Source organism: Schistocerca nitens, chromosome 5, assembly GCF_023898315.1.
Source record: "Schistocerca nitens isolate TAMUIC-IGC-003100 chromosome 5, iqSchNite1.1, whole genome shotgun sequence".
Classification (NCBI taxonomy): domain Eukaryota; kingdom Metazoa; phylum Arthropoda; class Insecta; order Orthoptera; family Acrididae; genus Schistocerca; species Schistocerca nitens.
Window position 1 is genome coordinate 740,447,731 of NC_064618.1, and position 24,771 is coordinate 740,472,501.

The 24,771-nt window shown below is 39.4% G+C and overlaps 1 protein-coding gene across 3 annotated transcripts in view; it reads right to left on the bottom strand.

Moving 5' to 3' along the window:
- Positions 1 to 24,771, bottom strand: part of LOC126260145 (zinc finger and SCAN domain-containing protein 2-like) — a 160,534-nt gene that overhangs the window by 20,927 nt on the left and 114,836 nt on the right. Inside the window, exon 6 of one of the 3 annotated variants that reach the window (XM_049957400.1) lies at positions 7,755 to 7,915. The exons of the other annotated variants lie outside the window; for them this stretch is intronic. Coding sequence (XP_049813357.1) covers positions 7,755 to 7,915 — 161 coding nt within the window. The remainder of the gene's footprint in view (positions 1 to 7,754; positions 7,916 to 24,771) is intronic. 3 annotated transcript variants of the gene reach the window in all.

Genomic DNA, 24,771 nt, shown 5'->3' on the forward strand with positions numbered 1-24,771 from the left:
GTCAACTGCACATACGGTTCACGTCCACGCTGTCGCGGCATGCTACCAGTGTTAAAGACTGCGATGGAGCTCCGTATGCCACGGCAAACTGGCTGACACTGACGGCGGCGGTGCACAAATGCTGCACAGCTAGCGCCATTCGACGGCCAACTCCGCGGTTCCTGTTGTGTCTGCTGTGCCGTGCGTGTGATCATTGCTTGTACAGCCCTCTCGCAGTGTCCGGGGCAAGTATGGTGGGTCTGACACACCGGTGTTAATGTGTTCTTTTTTCCATTTCCAGGAGTGTATTACAATCGTATCACAAATTTTTTTATACAAATATCCTGTACATGGCAGAATGACAGTGTATTTAAACTTCTTTTGCTTTTGCTTCTACGGCATCATTACTGTTTTTGTGAGCACTGTTTTTCCACAGCTGCAACACACCTCCAAGCACGATGTCTAAGAGCAAGTGGCCCACAGCAGGTGGGCTGTGAAACACATCATCCTGTCTTGCAGATATGCAGTACCCATGTACCTTGCATTACCTGGACACAATAATAAACCATTTCCCAGACAACATGCTGTCCAAAACTTAATTACTAATTACATCATTCATTAAATATCGCAATCATCTTTCATAGTTTAGAGGACTGGCAGTGTAACCTATCATTTTCCCTAAATGATGTGTTACTTTTTTTACATAACTAAGAACAACTTTTAATTTTTTTCCTGCCATTTAACATAACGAATCTAAGTCAGCGCTTGTTTCTTTTTTTTTTTCTAATAATTCTGAGAGTTTTTCTACCAAAAATAAAAAACTCTCATTACAATATAAAAAAAGGAACATAAGCATAGCTCTCTTTTTAGTTAACAACTAATGTTAATATCTACTCATTTCTCCAGCTTGATGACTGGCTCTACAGAATGCATGTATGTGGTTAACGTGATTCTGAGCTCTGTTAATTTCATCGTTTCTTTTTTAAGTTTTACTTATTCTATTTAAATTTGGCACTTATTGTTGATTATTAGTGGAAAGCATGCACTTTACTTTATAACTTATGGTAATATGAATTATTAACCTTTATGTATTTAAATAATCAACAGGTACCACTTCGACTTTGTTAACTGATTGTCCCATCGTCACCACTGCAACAGACTAAGAGTACACATGTGAGAGAAATTAAAACATCTTCTACATATTTTTCCACTTCACATTAAATTATCTACGTTGCCTCGTTATGTTTAATAAGGTAATCATCGACTGGCTGCTGTAATTTACTCTAGCTTACACATAGGGAATTTACGTTACTTTTAAACACAATCATATCTGAGAAGGTGCAAGCTGTGAGGTAATCACAAGCCTGTATCAACAATAGTGAAGCTCTGACAACTGCTTTTCATGTTCACATGATTATGGACATGTCTTTCTCACTAATCTGCACAATCGAGGTAAGTCTCCCTGCACTTTACTAGTTTGGAGAACTCTTCACAAATTGGAAACAAAGACCACTAAAAAAAATGCGCCGTGAAGCATGGAGCAATTATCTGCATGGGATGGAAATCAGTAGACGTGATGTCTATGTACAGATAAACAGATGAGTATATTTTCAGAAATGCTAGATGATTTATTCAAAAGAAAGAGCTTCACAAGTCAACAACATGTTGGTCCAACTCTGGCACACATGCAAGCATTTATTTGGCTTGGCATTGATTGATAGAGTTGATGCATAACCTCCTGAGAGATATCATGCCAAATTCTATCCAACTGGCATGTTACATCACCAAAATACCAAGCCCACAATCCTCGAAACGTTCTCAATTGGGGAGAGATCCACTGAGGTTGCTGGCCAAAACAGGGTTTGGCAACCATGAAGACAAGCAGCAGAAACTCTTGCCATGTGCACGGGGGCATTATTTTGCTTAAATGTAAGCCCAGAATGCATATAATAACATGAACATTGCCTTATACTGTAATTATGCCATGGATGACAACCAAATGAGTCCTGTCCTGCTATGAAAAGAAATAGCACACCCAACCATCATCGCTTGGTTGTCAGGCTGTATGGTGTGTGACAGCCAGGTTGATAGCCCACAGCTGTCTGGGGTGTCTCCAGACACTTCTTCTGACTGGGATTTCATTGGTCTCCAGACACTTCTTCTGACTGGGATTTCATTGACATGAGTAGAATTGTCTTCAGTGACAAGTCCCACTTCCAATTGATCCCCAATGACCAGCAAAGATGTGTCTGGAGATGCCCCGGACAGTGGTGGGATAAAAACCTGACTGTTGCCCGCCATATGGCCCGACATCCAGGATTGACGGTGTGAGATGCCATTTCTTTTCATAGCAGGACCCTTTTGGTTGTCATCCATGGCACCCTTAGAGCACAGCTGTATGTTGTTGATATTCTAGGCCCTGTTTGTCGCCTTCCTGGGCTTACATTTCAGAAAGATAATGCCTGCCTGCACACTTTCTACTTTCTACTTTCTACTGCTTGTCTTTGTGCTTGCCAACCCTACCTTAGCCAGCAAGATCAATGGATCTCTCCCCAATTGAGAACATTTGGACCCTCCACCCAGATCAGGACTTTGATGATCTAATAAACCAATTTGGCACAATATCCCTAAGGAGGTATCCAAAAACTCTATCAATCAATGCCATGCCGAATAACTGCTTAAATAAGGGCCAACAAATTATTAACTTGCTCAGTTTGTGAAGCTCTTTCTCTTGAATAAATCACCCAACATTTCTGACATTGTACTCCTTGGTCTATATGTACAGGTACATCACATCTACTGACTTCTGTCCATTCATGGTACGTTGTTGTTGTTGTTGTTGTGGTCTTCAGTCCTGAGACTGGTTTGATGCAGCTCTCCATGCTACTCTATCCTGTGCAAGCTTCTTCATCTCCCAGTACCTACTGCAACCTACATCCTTCTGAATCTGCTTAGTGTATTGCTCTCTTGGTCTCCCTCTATGATTTTTACCCTCCACGCTGCCCTCCAATGCTAAATTTGTGATCCCTTGATGCCTCAAAACATGTCCTACCAACCGATCCCTTCTTCTAGTCAAGTTGTGCCACATACTTCTCTTCTCCCCAATCCTATTCAATACCTCCTCATTAGTTACGTGATCTACCCACCTTATCTTCAGCATTCTTCTGTAGCACCACATTTCGAAAGCTTCTATTCTCTTCTTGTCCAAACTGGTTATCGTCCATGTTTCACTTCCATACATGGCTACACTCCATACAAATACTTTCAGAAACGACTTCCTGACACTTACATCTATACTCGATGTTAACAAATTTCTCTTCTTCAGAAACGATTTCCTTGCCATTGCCAGTCTACATTTTATATCTTCTCTACTTCGACCATCTACAGTTATTTTACTCGCTAAATAGCAAAACTCCTTCACTACTTTAAGTGTCTCATTTCCTAATCCAATCCCCTCAGCATCACCCGATTTAATTTGACTACATTCCATTATCCTCGTTTTGCTTTTGTTGATGTTCATCTTATATCCTCCTTTCAAGACACTGTCCCTTCCGTTCAACTGCTCTTCCAAGTCCTTTGCTGTCTCTGACAGAATTACAATGTCATCGGCGAACCTCAAAGTTTTTACTTCTTCTCCATGAATTTTAATACCTACTCCGAATTTTTCTTTTGTTTCCTTTACTGCTTGCTCAATATACAGCTTGAATAACATTGGGGAGAGGCTACAACGCTGTCTCACTCCTTTCCCAACCACTGCTTCCCTTTCATGCCCCTCGACTCTTATAACTGCCATCTGGTTTCTGTACAAATTGTAAATAGCCTTTCGCTCCCTGTATTTTACCCCTGCCACCTTCAGAATTTGAAAGAGAGTATTCCAGTTAACGTTGTCAAAAGCTTTCTCTAAGTCTACAAATGATAGAAACGTAGGTTTGCCTTTTCTTAATCTTTCTTCTAAGATAAGTCGTAAGGTTAGTATTGCCTCACGTGTTCCAACATTTCTACAGAATCCAAACTGATCTTCCCCGAGGTCCACTTCTACTAGTTTTTCCATTCGTCTGTAAAGAATTCACGTTAGTATTTTGCAGCTGTGACTTATTAAACTGATAGTTCGGTAATTTTCACATCTGTCAACACCTGCTTTCTTTGAGATTGGAATTATTATATTCTTCTTGAAGTATGTGGGTATTTCGCCTGTCTCATACATCTTGCTCACCAGATGGTAGAGTCTTGTCATGACTGGCTCTCCCAAGGCCATCAGTAGTTCTAATGGAATGTTGTCTACTCCCGGGGCCTTGTTTCGACTCAGGTCTTTCAGTGCTCTGTCGAACTCTTCACGCAGTATCTTATCTCCCATTTCATCTTCATCTACATCCTCTTCCATTTCCATAATATTGTCCTCAAGTACATCGCTCTTGTATAAACCCTCTATATACTCCTTCCACCTTTCTGCCTTCCCTTCTTTGCTTAGAACTGGGTTGCCATCTGAGCTCTTGATATTCATACAAGTGGTTCTCTTCTCTCCAAAGGTCTCTTTAATTTTCCTGTAGGCAGTATCTATCTTACCCCTAGTGAGACAAGCCTCTACATCCTTACATTTGTCCTGTAGCCATCCCTGCTTAGCCATTTTGCACTTCCTGTCGATCTCATTTTTGAGACGTTTGTATTCCTTTTTGCCTGCTTCATTTACTGCATTTTTATATTTTCTCCTTTCATCAATTAAATTCAATATTTCTTCTGTTACCCAAGGATTTCTATTAGCCCTCGTCTTTTTACCTATTTGATCCTCTGCTGCCTTCACTACTTCATCCCTCTGAGCTACCCATTCTTCTTCTACTGTATTTCTTTCCCCCATTCCTGTCAATTGTTCCCTTATGCTCTCCCTGAAACTCTCTACAACCTCTGGTTCTTTCAGTTTATCCAGGTCCCATCTCCTTAAATTGCCACCTTTTTGCAGTTTCTTCAGTTTCAATCTGCAGTTCATAACCAATATATTGTGGTCAGAATCCACATCTGCCCCTGGAAATGTCTTACAATTTAAAACCTGGTTCCTAAATCTCTGTCTTACCATTATATTATCTATCTGATACCTTTTAGTATCTCCAGGATTATTCCAGGTATACAACCTTCTTTTATGATTCTTGAACCAAGTGTTAGCTATGATTAAGTTATGCTCTGTGCAAAATTCTACAAGGCGGCTTCCTCTTTCATTTCTTCCCCCCAATCCATGTTCACCTACTATGTTTCCTTCTCTCCCTTTTCCTACTGACGAATTCCAGTCACCCATGACTATTAAATTTTCATCTCCCTTCACTACCTGAATAATTTCTTTTATCTCATCATACATTTCATCAATTTCTTCATCACCTGCAGAGCTAGTTGGCATATAAACTTGGACTACTGTAGTAGGCATGGGCTTTGTGTCTATCTTGGCCACAATAATGCGTTCACTATGCTGTTTGTAGTAGCTAACCCGCACTCCTATTTTTTCATTCATTATTAAACCTACTCCTGCATTACCCCTATATGATTTTGTATTTATAACCCTGTAATCACCTGACCAAAAGTCTTGTTCCTCCTGCCACCGAACTTCACTAATTCCCACTATATCTAACTTTAACCTATCCATTTCCCTTTTTAAATTTTCTAACCTACCTGCCCGATTAAGGGATCTGACATTCCACGCTCCGTTATCATCTCCAAAAGGTTACTTGTCTGTCATTTTATTGCACCTGCCTGCGACTAAACATTTCCAGATGGTGAGTAGCAATCTTTTTCATAATAGTTTCATTATTCCATCTCAAATTTTCCATTGTTTAATTTTACCTTTACATAACACAGAACGTCTGATATTACACAGAATCCACTACCCGCAAACCTTTGTTTCGTATGTGATGATTCATGTAACGGCTTATTTAATACTTGTTAGTGTTTGGAGCTGATGGGCATTCACTGACAAAGTTATCAGTGTTACATAATACATATACCTGGTTTAAACCTGACCCCACTTATCTGTGAATGTTTACACTCTCAGTATCATGAAACTTAAAATTACTATATACTTTCGTATCTTCCTTCCTAATCATTGTTCCTTGACATATACTGTGTTCCAAGGTTAAGTAATCACAAGCACATTCCTTAAACAATAAATAATGTTCATATTCCAACTTATGATAGTCATATGCTTCAGTACACTTACTAGGACATCTGTCATCATTAATCATTGACTCTGTCTTAACTACAGATATAATGTGAATACAAGGATTAGTTTCTAACTGGCCTAATATACCAGACAGGGTTTACTGATTTGTTTATTCGTTCCTCCAAACTAGCAAATGTGGGTTGGGGATTATGGCCTAATGCATTCAACCTTACTTGGGTGTTTGAGATTTGCTCATTAATACTGTTAAATTCCTGCTCCATAAGTTCTTTCATTTGTTTCAAGTCACTAGTTAATTCATTAAATTGATCACTGAACTAATTTCATGCTAGATCACATTGATTGTTCACCTCTTCCCTTTTTAAAGTACTTACAGGTGTTTGCAATTTGTATTTGTAGTTTCTAAGTGCTTAATTCATTTTTTAAATCAGTGTTAGAGTGGCAAATCAATTCTTCTAATTTTTTTAATATTTCCTGTAAATTGCCCTCCATGCTACTGGTAAACACAGGCATACAGTAAATCTGACAATGTGTTTCTACGAAGAATTAGCCTAGTCTTGTAGCAGTACTAAATCACTAACTTACACTACTAATTAAGAAAAAATCACTCATCATCAAACTGCTCAATACTGAGTTACTATCATACAGCACTCTAAAAGTAATAGAAAAACAAATCCTTTATTTACAGATCCAGCTCACCTGAGTTGTGTAGAAGCATGTCTTGTTGTGGTGAAGTCCTGTGTGAAGGTAACTCATTGCTGTTTACAGCTTGTTGGTTGTCTCAAAGGCGTACCAAATGCTGTAACTGTGGCAGATTGTGGCAACGTGCCACAGTAGGCAACTACCAATGCATTGTAGTGAAGCCATCGTGACAGTCAAAAATCCTACGAAATGCTGTCGTTGCTCTTCTAACTTGTGGACTGATCAAATTTCTCCGGAGTTGGAATCCATTGTTATAGTTAAAAGTAACTGTTCATTAATCATCTAGATATAATTTCTTCTCTTTACTCATGAGCAGTGTTTTTTTAATAGTCTTTACAATTCCAATTATTGGTGGATGTTGACAGTCGTTGTCAAGGAGAACGGCATATTGCTCCAATTTCTTCTCAATAAATTTCATTAAATTCTTCTTATTATTCTTCTCTAGCACCACCATATCTGCATCCTGTCACTGTCGCCATACAAAAGAGTTTATTTGTTACTCATTCCTGTCGCAGTTGCCAAAAAGGAGTGTAAATTTTGTTTGTTTACTCAGTCCTGTCATGGAACTGAGCCAAAATGGAGAGTTATTTATTTTGGGTTTAATTCCTCTCATTGTGTAATGTATTCACCAAAGTTTCCTATTTCATAAAATTAACAACTAACTGGACCAGCTGACAAAAATCTGGATAACCACCTGGCTTCTGCTCTTGCTAGTGGACTTCTCCATTGCAGTGTCTTCAATGCTAGAGGCAAAAGAAAGCTGGAATCCCCTTCGATTTCATGTATTCACCAACAATATTTCTTCTTTCAACACCAATCTATTTAAGCTTACATCTAAATTGAGTAACCCTTATCAGTTGAAAAAATGCAGAATTTATCATGGGATATGATGGAGTATTTCTGCTTCTGCACTTACAGCTTCATGAAGTTCCAATATGTGGCAGTGCCGTACACAACCTTCAAAATGTCGTCTGTAAAGAAGGTGCATTCCAAGCAGTGAGTTGTCACTGAGTTTCTTTTGGCGAAAACCCGAGCTTCACAGATATTCATAGGCACTTGCAGAATGTCCATGGAGATCTGCGAATGAACAAAAACACGGTGAGTAGTTGGGTGAGGAGGCAGTCATCACTTCAACGAGGTTGCGTGAAAACTGTCCGAGCTCTCATGTATCGGAGGGCCACCAACAGCTGTAATTCCCACAATGTTGGAACCTGGGGACACTCTCATTCAAGGTGATCAACAGATCACTATCAAACACTTTGCTGCACAACTTGATGTCTCTGTTGGAAGTGCTGACATACTCCACCAGTTGGGATACTCAAAGTGTTACATCGCTGAGTTCCTCGCCACCTAACAGAAGACCATAAAGACCAACGAAAGACCATATCTGCAAAAGAACTTCTCCTTCTTCATGACAACACAAGGCCTCACAAGTCTGTGCACCTGGAAGGAGCTCACAAATCTTCTTTGGACTTTCTTCATCATCCACCCTACAGTCTGGATCTCACATCTTCTGACTTCCAGCTGCTTGGTCCAATGAAGGATGTATTCCACAGGAAGCAGTATATGGTTGATAGGGAGGTTACTGATGCAGCAAGACATTGGGTGCGATGTTGACCAGCAGAGTGGTACCATGCCCTCCCAGTAAGGTCGTCGATTGAACAGAGGGTGACATCCATAAATAAGATGTTAGACTCAGATTGTGAATGGGGAGATGGCACCTGCCGGGCCACTGGGGGAGCCTTCTCCTGGGACTTATGTTTCTTCTTCTTTTCTGTCGAGGGCTGGGGGGACCAGGGCACAGAGGGAGAGCACACTTCTGCAAGATCCAGAACCGAAAAAGTGCGGACGACCTTGGGGTGCACAGATGATGTGTCCTATGGCCGAGTTGTGGTAGCAGGTCTCTGGCCTGAGGGACGCCAGTGGAAGGGTCCTGAAGGAGGCAGCCACATCACCGGTGGTTGCCAAAGGAGGGCAACACTCCTTCAGTCAGTGAGGGGGAGCGGCATCCGGAGGGGAGGGTTTGGGAACTGCTGGGGAGTGGAAGATGAGAGGGGGTCAGGGCTGGGGTAAGGAAGAGGTAGGAGGGGGAAAGGATGTAACAGGGGCAAAAGTAGAAGAAATCGAGAAGAAATCGACACTGGGTGGAGTCTGTCATATTTTTGGTGAGTCTCAGCATAAGACAGATGAACCAGAGACTTGTGCTTCTTCTTCTCTTTCTTATAAACTGGACAATCTGGCAAGCATGGAGAGTGGCTATCACAGCACTCGACACACACAGCTGGCAGAACACAGGAGCTCCCTTAATAGAGTGAATGGCCACAGTCACCACACAGAGGCTTAGCTATACAGTGGGAAGACATATGCCCACAATGCAAGCACTGAAAACACTTCATGGATGGTGGGACGTACGGCTTCACATCACAGCAGTAACACATAACCTTGACCTACTCTGAGGGGGGTCACCCCCTCGAAAGATAGAATAAAGGTCCCCTGTATTGGTGCAGTTTTCTTTACGATGTTTCTGCACACACCAAACAAAATTAATACCACATTGCTGCATATTAGCCCGGACGTCCTCATCACTTTGGAAGATGAGGTCCCTACGAAAAATCACTCCCTGGACCCTACTCAGAAACTGGTGAGGGGTAACAGACACAGGGACATCGCCATGGTGATCACAAGTATGATCGGTGGCAGGAGAAGTTTTGATCAACAGGGAGCCCGACTGCATCTTACTGAGAGTCTCCACTTCGCCAAACTTGTCCTCCACAGAAAACAATGGCTTTGTTGTGGTGAATGTGTCCCCGTCCATCCAAGTACAGACCAGATAGTGGGGAAAGTGTTTCACTCCAAGAAGATGAGCCTGGCCCACCTCCCAGGGTGTAGCCAGGGAAAGGAAGACTGCAGGGTCATACGAAGCAGCAATCAACAATCCATTACCACTCGAAGAGATGGCCATTTGAGAACAGCCAGATTTTTGCAGCTCGATACACTTCATGTGCCAAGCATCCACCTTGATACCACTCACTCCAATCAGGGGCTCTCCACATGATCGGCATTCAGCCACAGCAAAAGCCGTCTGGCACTGCGGCAATTGTCGGGAGTTCCAATGCTCCAGGATGACAAGCAACCACTCCTTGGCATACATGGAGAGGGAACAGCTCAGGTATCAGTAGTGTGATCCCTATGTTGTCAGGGGGCTTGGCCAGATGGGTGCATAACAGCCCCGCCACACGGACTGGCTACATGTGCTAGTGACCTGGTGGGACAGAGGGGGACTACAGTAGGGAGGGAGTTCTTCCCCAAATGGCTCACATTAAAGACACAAAATTTAAAAGTGGAGGTCAAACCCCAAAGGATAAAAGAACAGGCAGCAGGAACATAATCACAAGTAATACAGGGAACCAGGTGGACATAAGTAAAAATACCTAGGGCAGGTGGGGGGGGGGGGGGGGGAGCAGCGGTGAAAGAGCCAGGGAGGGTGGGGAGGGAGGGCCACGGTGAAGGAAATGCAGTCCAGGAAGGAAGAATGGGCTGCAACAGCTTGGATCACTGTGTGCCACGAACTCACAAAAGAACCATGAGCCCCCTGGGCAGGTTGGGGAGGGGGGGGGGGGGGGGGCAGTCACGAAGAACCTAAAGAAAAGTTGGCAAAGTAATTTGCTTAAAATTTCTTCTATTGGAAGAATTTGCTAATAATAATATAAAAAAGTACCTAGGTTCTTACCTGATATAATTCATAAACTAATAGCTTTCAAAAACAAACAATATGTAGTACAAAGTTTTTTAGCAGATTAATGAATGTGAAAGAAAACACAAATGTAATTAATGTAAAAGTATTTGTAGCACAATTGAGAAAAACGATTCTTCTTGTAGTTTTTCATATCTAAATTAAGATTACTTAAGAAGTATAACACGCTTACTCCATTTATATGGTACAGCAATTTGGGGATATACAATTTTACTCAATCAAATTTGGAATATTTCCCACAAGCCTTAGTGGTGTGAAGTTTTCTGACCCCTCATTGCCTATAAATAAGCATGTGTGTCTCTAATTAATTTTATTGTAATGGTTATGATGTTTAAACAACACAAAAAGGTTTAATTTCCATGTACAGGATATTCTGTATTAGATCAAATAATTCTTTTGCATTTCATTATTCATATGGGGTATGCCTTGGGTGGCATGAAGTTGTTGGACATTTGTCAGCACACATCCCTATATGACAGCAGGTGCTGAACAAAGCTACCAATGCAGCACACAATGCCAGAAGTGCCTCAATACACTCCACTGCAATGAAGACTCAAGACAATAATATAAATGAATATATCTGACATTGTTAGAATAGGAGAAAGCAATCGTAAGTAGATAATCAATTTAAAATTACAAAAAGTTTCCATAAAACTTACTAAAACTTTAAAATTTTTTCTATATATTTTCTCAATTGCATTTAAAATGAAAAAAATTATTTACAAAGTGATGGCCACTTTCAGTAACTTAACTACCATCTTCGGACCTGAGAACAGACAAACCAAAAGAAATATTGCCTTAAGTAACAAAGTTGTATAAAAATTGTTATTTGCTTACTTTTAAAAAAAATTACAAGTAATTAACACACTACATGTAATATTACAGCAGTGTACAAGACCATTGCAATATGCATAACACTCTTATCTTAAATCTCCAGGTAAAACGTGCTATGTACAACCAAAACGAATGTACGGGAAATATATTATGCAATCGCAAACAAATAAGAATAAGAAATATCTATACAGAGAAAGGCTACTTTGTTGAATATACTACATCATCTATGACAGCAAATGAAACAAAAAAAGCCTGTACAGATTCATAATTTTTTTTTTATACACTGAAGTATCCATGTGGTTATTTCTATTACAGTCAGTAACTGCAAGCAGAGATTTGCCTATGAGAAGGAAGAAAGGGATAAATTTAGCAATTTGGGGTTAACAAAATAAGTTGTCATGGCTGCAGCTGCTGTTACATTAGTCAAACAGGTTGTGTTCATTTGATTTGAAAGTGGTAGTTGAGGTAGCAAAACTGGTCATCACCTTGTAAATAATTTTTTAATAATAAATGTGATTGAGACAATATGTATAAAGATTTTGAAAGTTTTAAAAGTTTTGAAAATTTTTATAATTTTACCATTAATTAATAGTATAAATATTGTTTATGTTGAAACTCTTGCACTGTAATGTGGGTGTTAAGAGTGAGCCTAGTATCTCTCTCTCTCTCTCTCTCTCTCTCTCTTTATTTCTTTCTGTGTGTCTCTCTCTGTACAAAGGCACATGATAAATGTTGACTGATATACATAATCCCTGAAAATCATTTTGAAACAATAGAAATAGAAGAATACTTATAAATCCATATTTTACGAAGAAACCCATACCAATAAGTGTTACAGCCTCCCAATACCTTTCAAAGATGGTCTTGTCTCATAATCACAACTTGGCTTCTATTGTACTTGCATTTCTGAATGCTACTGCAAAAGATGTTCAAATATTTGGCACTATACGGACTTTCCCGGTTTTTTTCACCTCTGCATCTGATACACCATCTGTTACATTCAGTTCTGGGACTTTTAAGATCGTTCACGAGGCTGGAAAATTTCCTGTAAGACATTTAACATTTGACCATATAGTTACCACAGAAGCCAGTAAAGGTGTTTATTGTTCTCTCAGCATGAGTGGCCATATGCAGTTTTTCTCACACATTACTTGGCAATTACGCACCGAAGCATATTGCTGAAATTTCTGTGCTTAAAACACCTCAGAGTTTGGAATGCGTAGTTTATATTAGCCCTATTATCCCAGTCTTAACACAACATGCAGAAACTAGCAAAATGACTATTAAAATAAGTGCTTTTTTCCCCCAAAATATCATTTCAGTGATCCTTATCCGCCTAATACTTCTGAATATCTGCAGTGTCTATGAGCATAATGCCACAGAATGATACCAAATCTGTCCTACAGTAAAGGGTGTAATGCAGCTCTGCTACAAAGCCCCCCCCCCCATTTTCAGATTTCACGAAGTTGGAAGTGTTCGCTGCAATGTCACTTTTTTGACCAGCAAAGTTTTCAATTACCCAGAATTTAGAGACTTTACTAATCCTCCTAGCCCTTTCAGATGTAAAAGGATATAACTTCCTCAAAAGTATCTTCTTTGGTTTAATGATTAATAACATATTTTGACACACTGCACATGACATGTTACAGTATATTGCTTTTAATGTTGAAGGTGCCCTATAAGGAGGACTAGCCTGCTGGGATGACTTTGTTGACTGGGTGTCTTTACTATCCAATGGCAAAATCAAACTCCTAGGAATGTTGGTAAGTCTTTTGTTTGAAAGGGATGGAGATTGTTTGTAAATGTCGTTCTGTTCCCGTGAGCAACTGCGAAAATAAATGCGCTCAAGAGCCCAACAGAACCACACAAGCTTAATACAGCAGAGGTGATGACAATAATGTTTGGTTTGCAGGATGCGCAGCTGCGCAGTCATCAGCGCCCGTACAAAGTCCCAATTTTTTACACAGTCCATTTTCTTTTCACAATCCAATCTAGTCACTCTCACAAATGGTGCTGATGATGAAATGATGAGGACAACACAAACACACAGTCCCCGGGAAGAGGAAATCCCCAACCCAGCCAGGAATCGAACCCGGGACCCCGAGATCCAAAGGCAGCAACGCTAGCCCCTAGACCACAAGCTGCAGACTACAACAGAGGTGCAGCATATGCTGCACATGTTGTCCGCTAATGATTGTTTCATCTCAACAGCCATCCATACCCTGAGGCTTAAGAAATTGAGGTTTGGACTATTTTTCTGGTGTAGTTGACTAGTAAAGAACCCTATTCGATGTGGCACATAAAATTTTCCTACAACATCAAATGTTGGTTTCTGAAGCATGCCATAGATTACAATGGTAGGAAAATGGAAACACTGACAGCATCCAGCTCAGGACCCCTCAAAATCAGTTCTAACAACAACTGGCTGAGTTCCCTCCGGTGGCTACCCTTTGGCATTATCGTAGAGGCATGTACAGCTAATCAAATGTTAGAGATGTACCACTACACTTATAACTGTGATTGTATCATACAAAAAATATTTCTCATTTCCAAAAGAAAAAGTGTGAACGAAAAGATCAGCAAATTTCCACAGGTAAATGTAAATGTCGTGTGACTAGGACCTCCCATCAGGTAGACCGTTCGTCAGGTGCAAGTCTTTCGATTTGACGCCACTTCGGCAACTTGCGCATTGATGGGGATGAACTGATGATGATTAGGACAACACAACACCCAGTCCCTGAGCGGAGAAAATCTCTGACCCAGCCAGGAATTGAACCCAGGCCCTTAGGATTGACATTCTTGTCGCGCTGACCACTCAGCTACCGGGAGCAGACTCAACAGGTAATAACAACTCATAAGTGGGGGGTGTGATAGATGTGTGCTGCTGCTGTAAGACACAAGGAACATATTGTTCAATAACTGACTACAAAGAATAAAACGACACAAAGACTGCAGAAGAAATTCATTTTTAGAAATGTAATGTATATGGACTGCATTAACAATAATGTTTTAGTATTCTCTATATGACTGACTTTGTGGTATTCACTGTATGACTTTTCATTCTACTGTTAACTATACCAACCCTGATAACACTAGTCCCTGTTGCAGTTGATAAGATCATACATCCAGCTGACCAGAAGTCTTCACCCTCTTTATTTTCACAAATGTCTACTACCACTGTCTACAGCGGACATATGTATATCTTTGGATTTAGCAATACCCCTACACCATTTAAAATTTGACACTTCCTTCAAACTGTTTTGAAACGTAAAATTGTGCAATTCATAAAATGCAAAAATGTATTACACTATGACCACACTATCATTAATCGGAAGCAATCAACTCATAAAAATACAATGCCTGACACAAAAGTGAAGCACTCAGGAGGCAGTGAGAAAACAAAATAAAACTTCATGGGTTGAGAGGGTATGTGATGTTATTTTAATGAAATGATACATAGTTAAATTTACAAAGAAGTTGGAAGCATAAGAAAACTTATCAGTATGACATTGTACAGTAACATTAGTTGGCGTGATTGCCGCAATACGAACTGAATCTGACAGGTCAGCTGTGGGCTGGTGTGAATGTCTATTGGGTTGACTGGCTGTCAGATGGACTGTGACAGGTGAGCTGAGAACAAGTAAAAGTGACTAGCAAGGCACAAGGCTCAGTGGTCATTATGGTTTTGCCAGGAAGAAAGAGAGGCATGTTTCAGAGGCATGGTCACTGGACAAGCTACACTGGAGGGGCCCCTGACTTGGAATATCACCACTAATTTAATTTTAATGATAGTATGAAAAATTCATTACTAGCACCCTAGAGAAAAACCAACGACAGCTTTGGAACCCTGGCAATGGGACAGCTGACTGAACATAAATCCATGTATGACGCTTTTTAGTCATTAACATTATTACCATTAATGTTGATAATAAATTGTGACAACTGAACTGATCACAAAAGTCAAAGAGTTGTGATACACCAGATGAAAGAGGATAAAGCCTGCAATATAATGAATAGATTTTTTTTAATTAAAAAGATATACAAAATGTTATAAACAATTGAGTTTATTTACATAGTGACATAACTATGGAATCCTCACAAACACACAAATGATATTATCAGCATGTGTTTCCTTCTTTAATATTCCAATAACTTACATTCCGTATTTAATTACAGTTGTGATTTATAGAACAGGTCAAGTTAGTGTTTTCACTTGAGGGCTTGATGTTGCCATTTATGTGTCTGAGATTTGTTTGAAATTTTAAATAATTTATAACTGAGTTTATTATGAGGTTGTAAATAAATGCAAATATTTCAGTATGATTTATCGTAAGTATTTATACAACATTATTGTGAAAATTATGAATGGAACAGCAAATGGTGAAGAATCAGTCACACTTGTCTGCGAGGACTGTCTGAAAGGTGTGATGTGTGTGTAGTGTTAAGTCATGCTTGTACTTACACTACCCACCCCTTCCAAAAGTGAAACAAACCCTCCCATTTACATTACACCTCACAAAAAGTATAAAATATTCTACAAAAACAGAAAATTATACACAATGATAATATAGCTGTTTAGTTATTCAGTTTATATTATACTTTTATACACATATAAGATCCTCTATTCAGTTCATGTCACCTCGACATCACTATGCCTCAATAGTACCATCATATTATACTGCCCACTCTCTTTATACATGGATGGCAGAAGAGACTGGCTGGTGAATCGCATTTATATTATATCTTACAAAGCGTAAAAAATTATGTGTTATGTAATGTTTCATACAAATTTCCATCTTCTATTAATCTAATAGATTAATAGAACAGCTTAGGCAAAACTAAGACCTAACTATACTCTGATACTGGGATTCAAGACGCTTGCTGACTAGAGCGGAGCATATGGATGACTTAAATACTCAAGAACTTCTTCTAACTCTATGTTGATGTCAGGATTTAACGCTAACTAGAGCAGAGCACATGGGTAACCTAAATACTCAAGAACTTCATCTAACTCTACGTTGACGGCGGGATTTAAGACCATCGCCAACTAGAGCGGAGCGTGCGATCGACTTACATCTACATTGGGCACTAATTGTTATGGATGTAACTGCGGATATATCAAATCAGAATTCAACTGCATTTAGAGAGCATATTAGGAGACCACTAATAGATTCTTCAGTCTTGACTCAATATAACAACACAATTTATTCAGTTGATTACACAAATTGGACCAGAAGCATACGTAACCCCTTTGAGACCACAAATAGTGATACGATCTCTGATTGCTATTACTACAAGAACCGGTATGGCCTTGATATGAGTGATTTGCAGCAGCCATTTCTTGTCAGTTAAGTAAAAATAAGATGGAGAAGCAATAGTACCATAAGATAGTATAAGAATGCTAGTATTGTTTGAGATTTGAAGGGAATTTGGTGCAGGAAAAGTAATTTCAGAAGGAACACCAAAAACAACTCAGGAGCCGGCGGTCGTCACTCTGCCCGTTCACACAGAATGTTAACGTCCCTGGCGGACAGATGTGACTCCACCCAGATCCTATGGATCTGACATTAAGCTCTCTCAATTGCTTATGTACCAATACTTTTCGTTAAATTTTATGTGAAAGTCTCCCCACAATAAAACAATTACCATTCTACTAGGAAGCACTACATTAAGTAAAGTTATTTTATGTTCTAATCTGTTCTGGACAAGTTTGAATTCTTTCCATGAGTCATCTATAACCTTGTTAGTATCATTAGGTTTGGAAAAAGCAACAGTCACAACATTTCCGGAGATTATACTCTTGGTAAATGCTCGATATACAATTAGCTCAAAAGGTTCCGCCAGACTACTTACATTTATAATGTCAAGGTTAACCATTTTTTCTTTGAAATTTCTTTCCATGTCATCAACTCTAGTGCTGACGCCTGCAATTTGCAATTGGACAATAGGGATCAGCTTATCCTGTCTTTCCACACTATCTTTCAAAGTATGCAGCCTTCGTTTTACTGCTTCAAATGTAACATTACACACACTCTGAAATGATACAAATTTTGCACTAAATCCAGACTCTATATTGTTACACTTGTCTTCAATGTCAAATTCTAATTTCTGGGTCAAATTCTGAAAGTGGTCATCCTGCTTTTGGCTCAGGTCAGTAAACATTTGGTTCATCTGGACAGTTAAGGAATTACTTAAATCATTCTTTAAATCTAATCGCAAATTCTCCACTTTATCATTTAATACATCAAACTTAGAATCTAAAGCTCCACCCTGTGCTTCTAGCTTTTCACTTAAAGTAGTATTTATTTCATTCCTCAAAGAGGCAATATGAGCAGTTGAAGTTACACTCTGTGCTTCTAACTTTTCGCTTAAAGAAGTAATTTGAGCAGTTGAAGTTACACTCTGTGCTTCTAACTTATCATCTAATCTAGTTAGAGCTTCACTCTGGGCTTTAATTAAATTTACTAATTCAGACAAGTCACGCCCTTCTTTAGCAATTCTCATAACCATGGCTGGTTCTGACGTCTCTCCAAGTGGTTGTATACTGTCCATGCTTCTATAGACTTTAGCTCTTGTGAGCATCTAAGACTAATTTCAATTATACCCATTACACAGTAAAAGTTCACCCCACACACTTCTTACTAAATCAATAAAGTTTTTTTCTTCCATGCTCACCCGGCGCAGAATTCTCGCTGTGTAGGTGAGTGAATGTGTAATCAGTGCCAGTGGACAGCACTGGCACCAGCGGCATCAAATGTTGGTTTCAGCATCATCATCGATGAGCGGATGCAGAGTTGGCACCGGTGAGCAGCAACTGGTGCAGTCAGCATCGGTGGCTGGTTACTGTGTCAGCGTCAGCATGATGTATGTGTGTGAAGACTGCTTACTCTCCACACCCGCTCTTCTTAGTCGAAAAATTGAGGTCTTATCTCCAGTTTTCTTCACTATTACTTTCTCAAGTCTTTTATTGTGTTGCACTCACAACTTTCTTCCACTGGTTTATTGGACTCAATACAACTATTTGAAACAGTTCTCGTATCTTGTTATGTCCAGTTGCTATGGCAACTCATATCTTCTTCCCGTTTCTGTTGTAAAATTCCCGTTTTCTTTGGGTCCTGTCACTTAGGTCGCCACTTTCTAACGTTCTCCGGACATCAAGAACCAGTGTGGTGGTGGGGTGCAAGATTCACATGTCTCTCAATTCAGTTAAGTTGCCCGTTATGTGTAGCAGATCCTCTTCTCTGGTTAATCCGCTACGTCAGTCTCCCGACAGCTTCTTCTCCGAAGATATGTTGCTGATTTCTATTCTTGCAATAATTTGTGTACTCGTAGAATACTTTTCAATTCAAACACAATATATTTTCAACATTCATAAACAATAACTTCGGCAAGCTAACTCATTCTTCGAACATTAGAATCATTTACACTTCTTCAAAATAGCTTACATGTGTCTTGCTTCGATCATAACCGAGACATGAAAAAAATTTAAAAGTGTCTATTCTCATTCGAGTCTCCAACACATGAGTGTCCTTAGGAAAACTACTTTCAACTGTCCACTAGTCTTTTTACAATCATCGCAGACATTAAAGAGCACAGAATACTACATAGACTTTTCTTGTTCTTCTTTGCCTGTACACAAAACTCTGTGGACTGTACAGCAAGTACTTGTCTGCAGCCGTTCAGCCACCGTATCCATCATTTTCCTCGTGGCTGTTCTTTTTTGACGTGCACATACAAATAAACTATGTGCAGTCAGCTGATTCGTTTCTCCTACTCATATCTAAAACATCGGGTGTTCGAAATGGTGGAAGGGGGGGTTGGGTTGTTTCGGGAAGGAGACCAGACAGCAAGGCCATCAGTCTCATCGGATTAGGGAAGGATGGGGAAGGAAGTTGGCCGTGCCCTTTCAGAGGAACCATCCCGGCATTTGCCTGGAGTGATTTAGGCAAATCACGGAAAACCTAAATCAGGATGGCCGGACTCGGAACTGAACTGTCGTCCTCCCGAATGCGAGTCCAGTGTCTAACCACTGCGCCACCTCGCTCGGTAAATGGTGGAAGGCCGAGTGATTCTAGAATTTCCTCGCATATGTTGTGCTTATGAAAACTAAAAGGGGTTTACATCAAAGTTAAAATCAATCTGTTTTGAGCAATATTATTATCCTTCGGGACCCAATCGACAGCTCCAAATGCAGTATATCTTTTATTTATTTATTTTCTAATACCTCAGTGCTGGTATAAGATTTTGGTACTAATGTTATCACACCATGTTATTGGGCTATAGACAGATGGTGTATGGCCACCCTCTATCGATGATTGTGAGCCACACTCAAAGTTAATGGCCACACATTGTCCACACTCTGGTACAACATATTACTGCACCATAATTTTTTGTATTAAAAGGGATACACGACATAAGGTATTGGAGCAAGAACCCCAAAGATAATCTCTTTGTTGGGTTGGCTTGTCCTGAATTGGACTGCATTTCCATTCTATTGTGAATTATTTCAGTATTGTTTGTCCCAGTATTCAAGCCATAGTAGTGCGCAGTTAGCGTGGGGTCTGACGAGTGTCTTTATAGTGGGTCAATGGCAAAAGCAGCAGCAGTAATACCTCAATCAGTGCAGACGTTATGCATAATAGCACATATTAGTCACAGCAAAAGCAGATGATTACTACATGGTAACAGCAGTAGCAGATGATTACTACATGGTACATCACCAGTACAGCAGGCCATTAGGCAAAATCAGCAAGCAGCAGAGGCAGCATCTTTATGGGGTCACATGCAGGTGGCAGCACATGGGCCCCAGGCGGCAGATGCGGTGTCACATGCAGGCAGCTTCACATCGGCACTGGGCAGCAGAGGCAGCAACTTCACAGAGCATTATACGAGAGAGCAATGCAGTCCACAATGTGGGCAATATTGCATTGGCACTGGACTAAACACTAAGCAGTGGAGGCTGCAAAAGTCAGCAGGGTAATGTAAGTTAACTACAGTCAGCTGCTGCATCGTAAACTTGTTTTCTGATCATTAGCCAGGGACATGAAAATACACAATTGTGTGACAGAGATAACAGTGAGTGATAGTAGTGGTGGCATTCCAGAGAGTAGGGAAGAAATAGGCTGGGTGCCAGGAAGAGTGGACGGATCTGAATGCATTTTTGAAACATTGAGTAAGAAATTAGAAAAGACAAATTTACAAAAGGGGAGTATAAAATCTGAGATAGTTGGAGACATAGATCAAAAAATGGAGAGTAAACGGGAGAACATAAAAATTGAAATAGCTGGAATGGAACCAAAGCTTGGTGATGAGACAAGTGCAGTGAGTGGAAAATTTGATCAGCTACATATTAAATTCACTGAGACTACAAACAAAGTTGCAAATACTGTTAAAATGGTTAAGAGAGTTAATCTCAGAGTTTATGAGGTTGAAAAGGGGTTGGTAGCCAAAGTGGAGATTGTGGAAGATCATCATGCGCCAGAACAATGAAGATGCAGAACACAAGATCAGAGAAAGCGGTGAGGAAACAGCAGCCAATAGTTCACGGAATTGGACCGCATCGCACCAAGAGCGACACCTAGAAAAGGGAATATAAATGCCGTTCCTGCTGGCCTCAGCCGCTCAGATCAGCACTGGATTGAGGATGTTACTTATCAGTGACATGTGTAAACTTGCATGAACATTTCACACATCAAGGACTCTAAATTATGTTGCAAGTTGCCCCTCATTTGCGACTACTATTTGTAAATCTCCAAAGTTAAAAATACTGTCCATTGCTTTCTAGAAATAAAACTACTAATGTTATTTGTTTGAATTGTTGTATAGCATTCCGAGAATGCTGCATCCTGTAGGCACCCTATTAGCAACGAGTGGGTAAGGCCCCATATAGGAATGGAAATAATAATCAAAGTAGGAATTGGACAGACAGGCAGCAGGAGAAAATGGGAATTATAATGAAAGAAGGGAGAATTTTTAACAGAGGAGAGAGGAAATAAGGCTAGGCCCAAGACAGGGTGCAAGTTTTCATGGCAAAGTGTCAGAAAACTAATGGGAGCTTTACTGAAGGTCCACAAGAGGACTAATGGAGATGCAAAGAACAGGGAGCGTGGCAATGGTTTAATAACTACAGTAATTGGAACAGGAGGAACAATATTAATAATACATGCAATACTGATAAATGTAACAACAATGATTCTAGCTATTATGCTGTGGAATTGGTTGACAAAAAGAAAATGGTTGAACTGGAAGATAATGAAGAAAATAGTGAGGGTTTTGCTTCAATGAAGATTACTGAGAATTTTGAAACAGAGCCACTGGCTCTGCCAGATGTAGAAACAGGTATTGATGTGGATATGAAGGCAAACCAAATAATAATGAAATTATTGGTAATCAGGTAATGATGTGGACATGGAGATGAGTGAAGCAGTAGGTAATGATTAGGGTCCAGAAAACATAGCACCTATTTCTGGCACAATTCATGCCCAAATTCACCTTTTTTTAATCACATGCAGAAATTTAAAATGCTGCCACACTACACAACTGACTGTTACAAAAGGCGTTGACTGCAAATGTTTTGACTGGAATGTTTGCTTTTGCAAAAACAACACGTTTTTCTTTTGAAATAGCCTCTGTTTCCTTCGCTTGGCTGTATTTATGCTTTCAAAAACGATTTTCTGTTGAAAACCAACAGCATTTTCCCAGCGGTGAACTGAATGTATTCATAGCTGTGGGATCCATGCTTGACAAACACTACAAATAGAACTGACAAGGCACGTAGCATAGAAGTAGAAATGTATGTACACTAACTCTATTATAATGTTCAGGGAAGAATTTCAGCACTATCAAAAATCTTACGGATTTTGTTTTCCAACCCCTATAGTGCAGAATGAAGGCACTATAGGCTATAGTGGCAGAGGGCCATGAGCATAAACAAACTAGAATTTTGAACTCCAGAGAGGAGAGGAGCAGCGCGGGGAGACAAGCCCGATCTCTTCCTCTTCCAGGGCTACTGCAGAAATGACACATTGTCACAGATACACCAATGTCGTCTCATATTGGAAGGGTCATAATCAAAATCATGATGAACCAGAATTAGTCACTGCACTTATTTCAAAAAAAGAAAAGAAAACAACAAGCAATGTACAACACAAAGCATTCACGGATGGCTATCACGCAATTGCTTGTTGAAATTAACTGTACACCACCATAAAACTAAGTAAATGAAACAGATACACCCACAGCCAGATTAAAGAAAAAACAGTCTAATTATGAATACCTGAGCATAAAATTATGTAATACTTCACCTTTACTGGTGCATCACGTCTCACTTAATGACTTTAAAACAAAAACTGAAAAATGGTTGAAAGAAAAGGCTTTCTAAAATATTTCAGAATTTGAAAACTGTTCTAAGGAAGACCTGAGATCCTAATTTATTTCTAACTGTAAACTATTTTGTATTTACCTTATTATCTCAACAGTTTATCTGATACTTCTGCATTCTGTATTATTTTCTATGTACTGTAAAACTAAGAAATTGTTCTATAGTGTTTATTTCATTTCCCTTGTATTATTATTTGTGCATGTACTGTAAATATTTCAACAAAATGTATTTGTATAATATATAATGCTCAAAGACGGATCTAAAAAAATAAATAAAGTTTTGATAACAAGTAGTTGAACCCCGACCTCTGGCAGTGTTAGAAGCAACCACATTTCAAAACAACTGCCACCTAATTTGCCACATTAAAAGTGCCCTCATTATACCATCTTTTCAGCTTCAGCTAAAAAACAAACATACACATTTCTTTGTTATAAAATGCTAGGTCACATAGCTGAGTACTATGTTGCATTCTGTGGCATGTAACTTAAAAAGACCATTCAACAGTCCACAGTTGGCATGACAGCAGATCATTGAGCACATTGATACCTCATTGCAACCATACACTTTTTATTTTGTAAGCAGATTCTTACGCATGTCATCTTTCCAAATCGGTCTTCGCCAGATGATGTACAATACCAGTACTGAAAACTGATTACCTTTTCAATATTTATATCCTGAAAATAAAGGTATTCCAGACTATCTCTGGTAGAATAGTTCATCTGAATACATTCACTATGAAAGAGCGTCCATTAAGTAATTTCGCATTTTGAGGCAGAATTAATACCTATTTTGCATTTACTACAAAATGCGTATTTTTCCAGTCCTTAGTAATGATGTATACATAAATGCTGTGACTATTCCAGTGGGTGCACCTGATACTATCGTGTGTGGTAATAATGAATTAGTGAGTTAAGTTGAGGTTGACTGTCGTAATGAAAACTTTGTTGATTTTTGCCCTGAGGAAGAAGTTGAGACTTTTTATAGAAGGTAGACAGATGGTTCCGGATATGAATATCAATAATAACTGAATGGAAAAGAAGAAGCTGAGTATGATGTTAATAACTGGGTGGGTATCTTATGCTACAATCCATAAAGAATTAAATTTATAAGGAATGCGACAATTTAAAATTTAAAGTGGCACGGAAAACTGGAGAATTAAGGAGTGAACAGGATATAAGGGAAGCAATTAAGGATTGGTTTAAGGAAAGTCCGAACACTGGATATGGGGCATGTGTAAAAGTGTTTGTGTACTGGATAGGAAGCACAGGGAAGAAATTGAAGCAGATCAAAAAAGCTCAATCAATTATTAAAAAAGAACTGTACTATTAGATTCTGGATCTAGCGTGTCAGCTGTATCTGAATCATGCTACCAACAGATAAGAAGCAGAGATTTGGTGGAGTTGACTCCAACTGAGGGATGCAGTAAGCCAATAAAGAGAGAAATTCTGTTAAATTTTAAGCTTGGGGATCAATGTTTTGAGACAGGTTGCCTCACGCTGCCTGGTCTTGCTCAGAAAATTATTCTTGGAATGGATTTTCTTGATAAGTATGGTTGCATTGTAATTTTAAAAGGCAGAGTTCTGGTGTTTGTTGATTGGGACTGCAGAAAGAGAGTAAGGTTCAAAAGAAAACTGAGATGTTGAGTGGGAGCACTTGTAATCAGCACAATAATTTATGTGTACCTAATGGCATGCCAACTTCTAGTATAGCTCATGATACCAACATGGATATACATTGTATAGCCCCACTTACTGTACTGAAGGAGGAGATTATGCAATGATGTAAACATGGTATGTTGCTATTCCCTGTATTGCAAATTTTTGGATATAATTATGTTTGCTGTTATGTTAGTTACTGTATCCTAGCTTTTTCAGTTCCATCTTTTGCAGATTCGAGGATGGCAACAAACAATTTCAGAACAGTCATCTATACAAATAAATGATTTTAACTATCTTGGCAGATGAA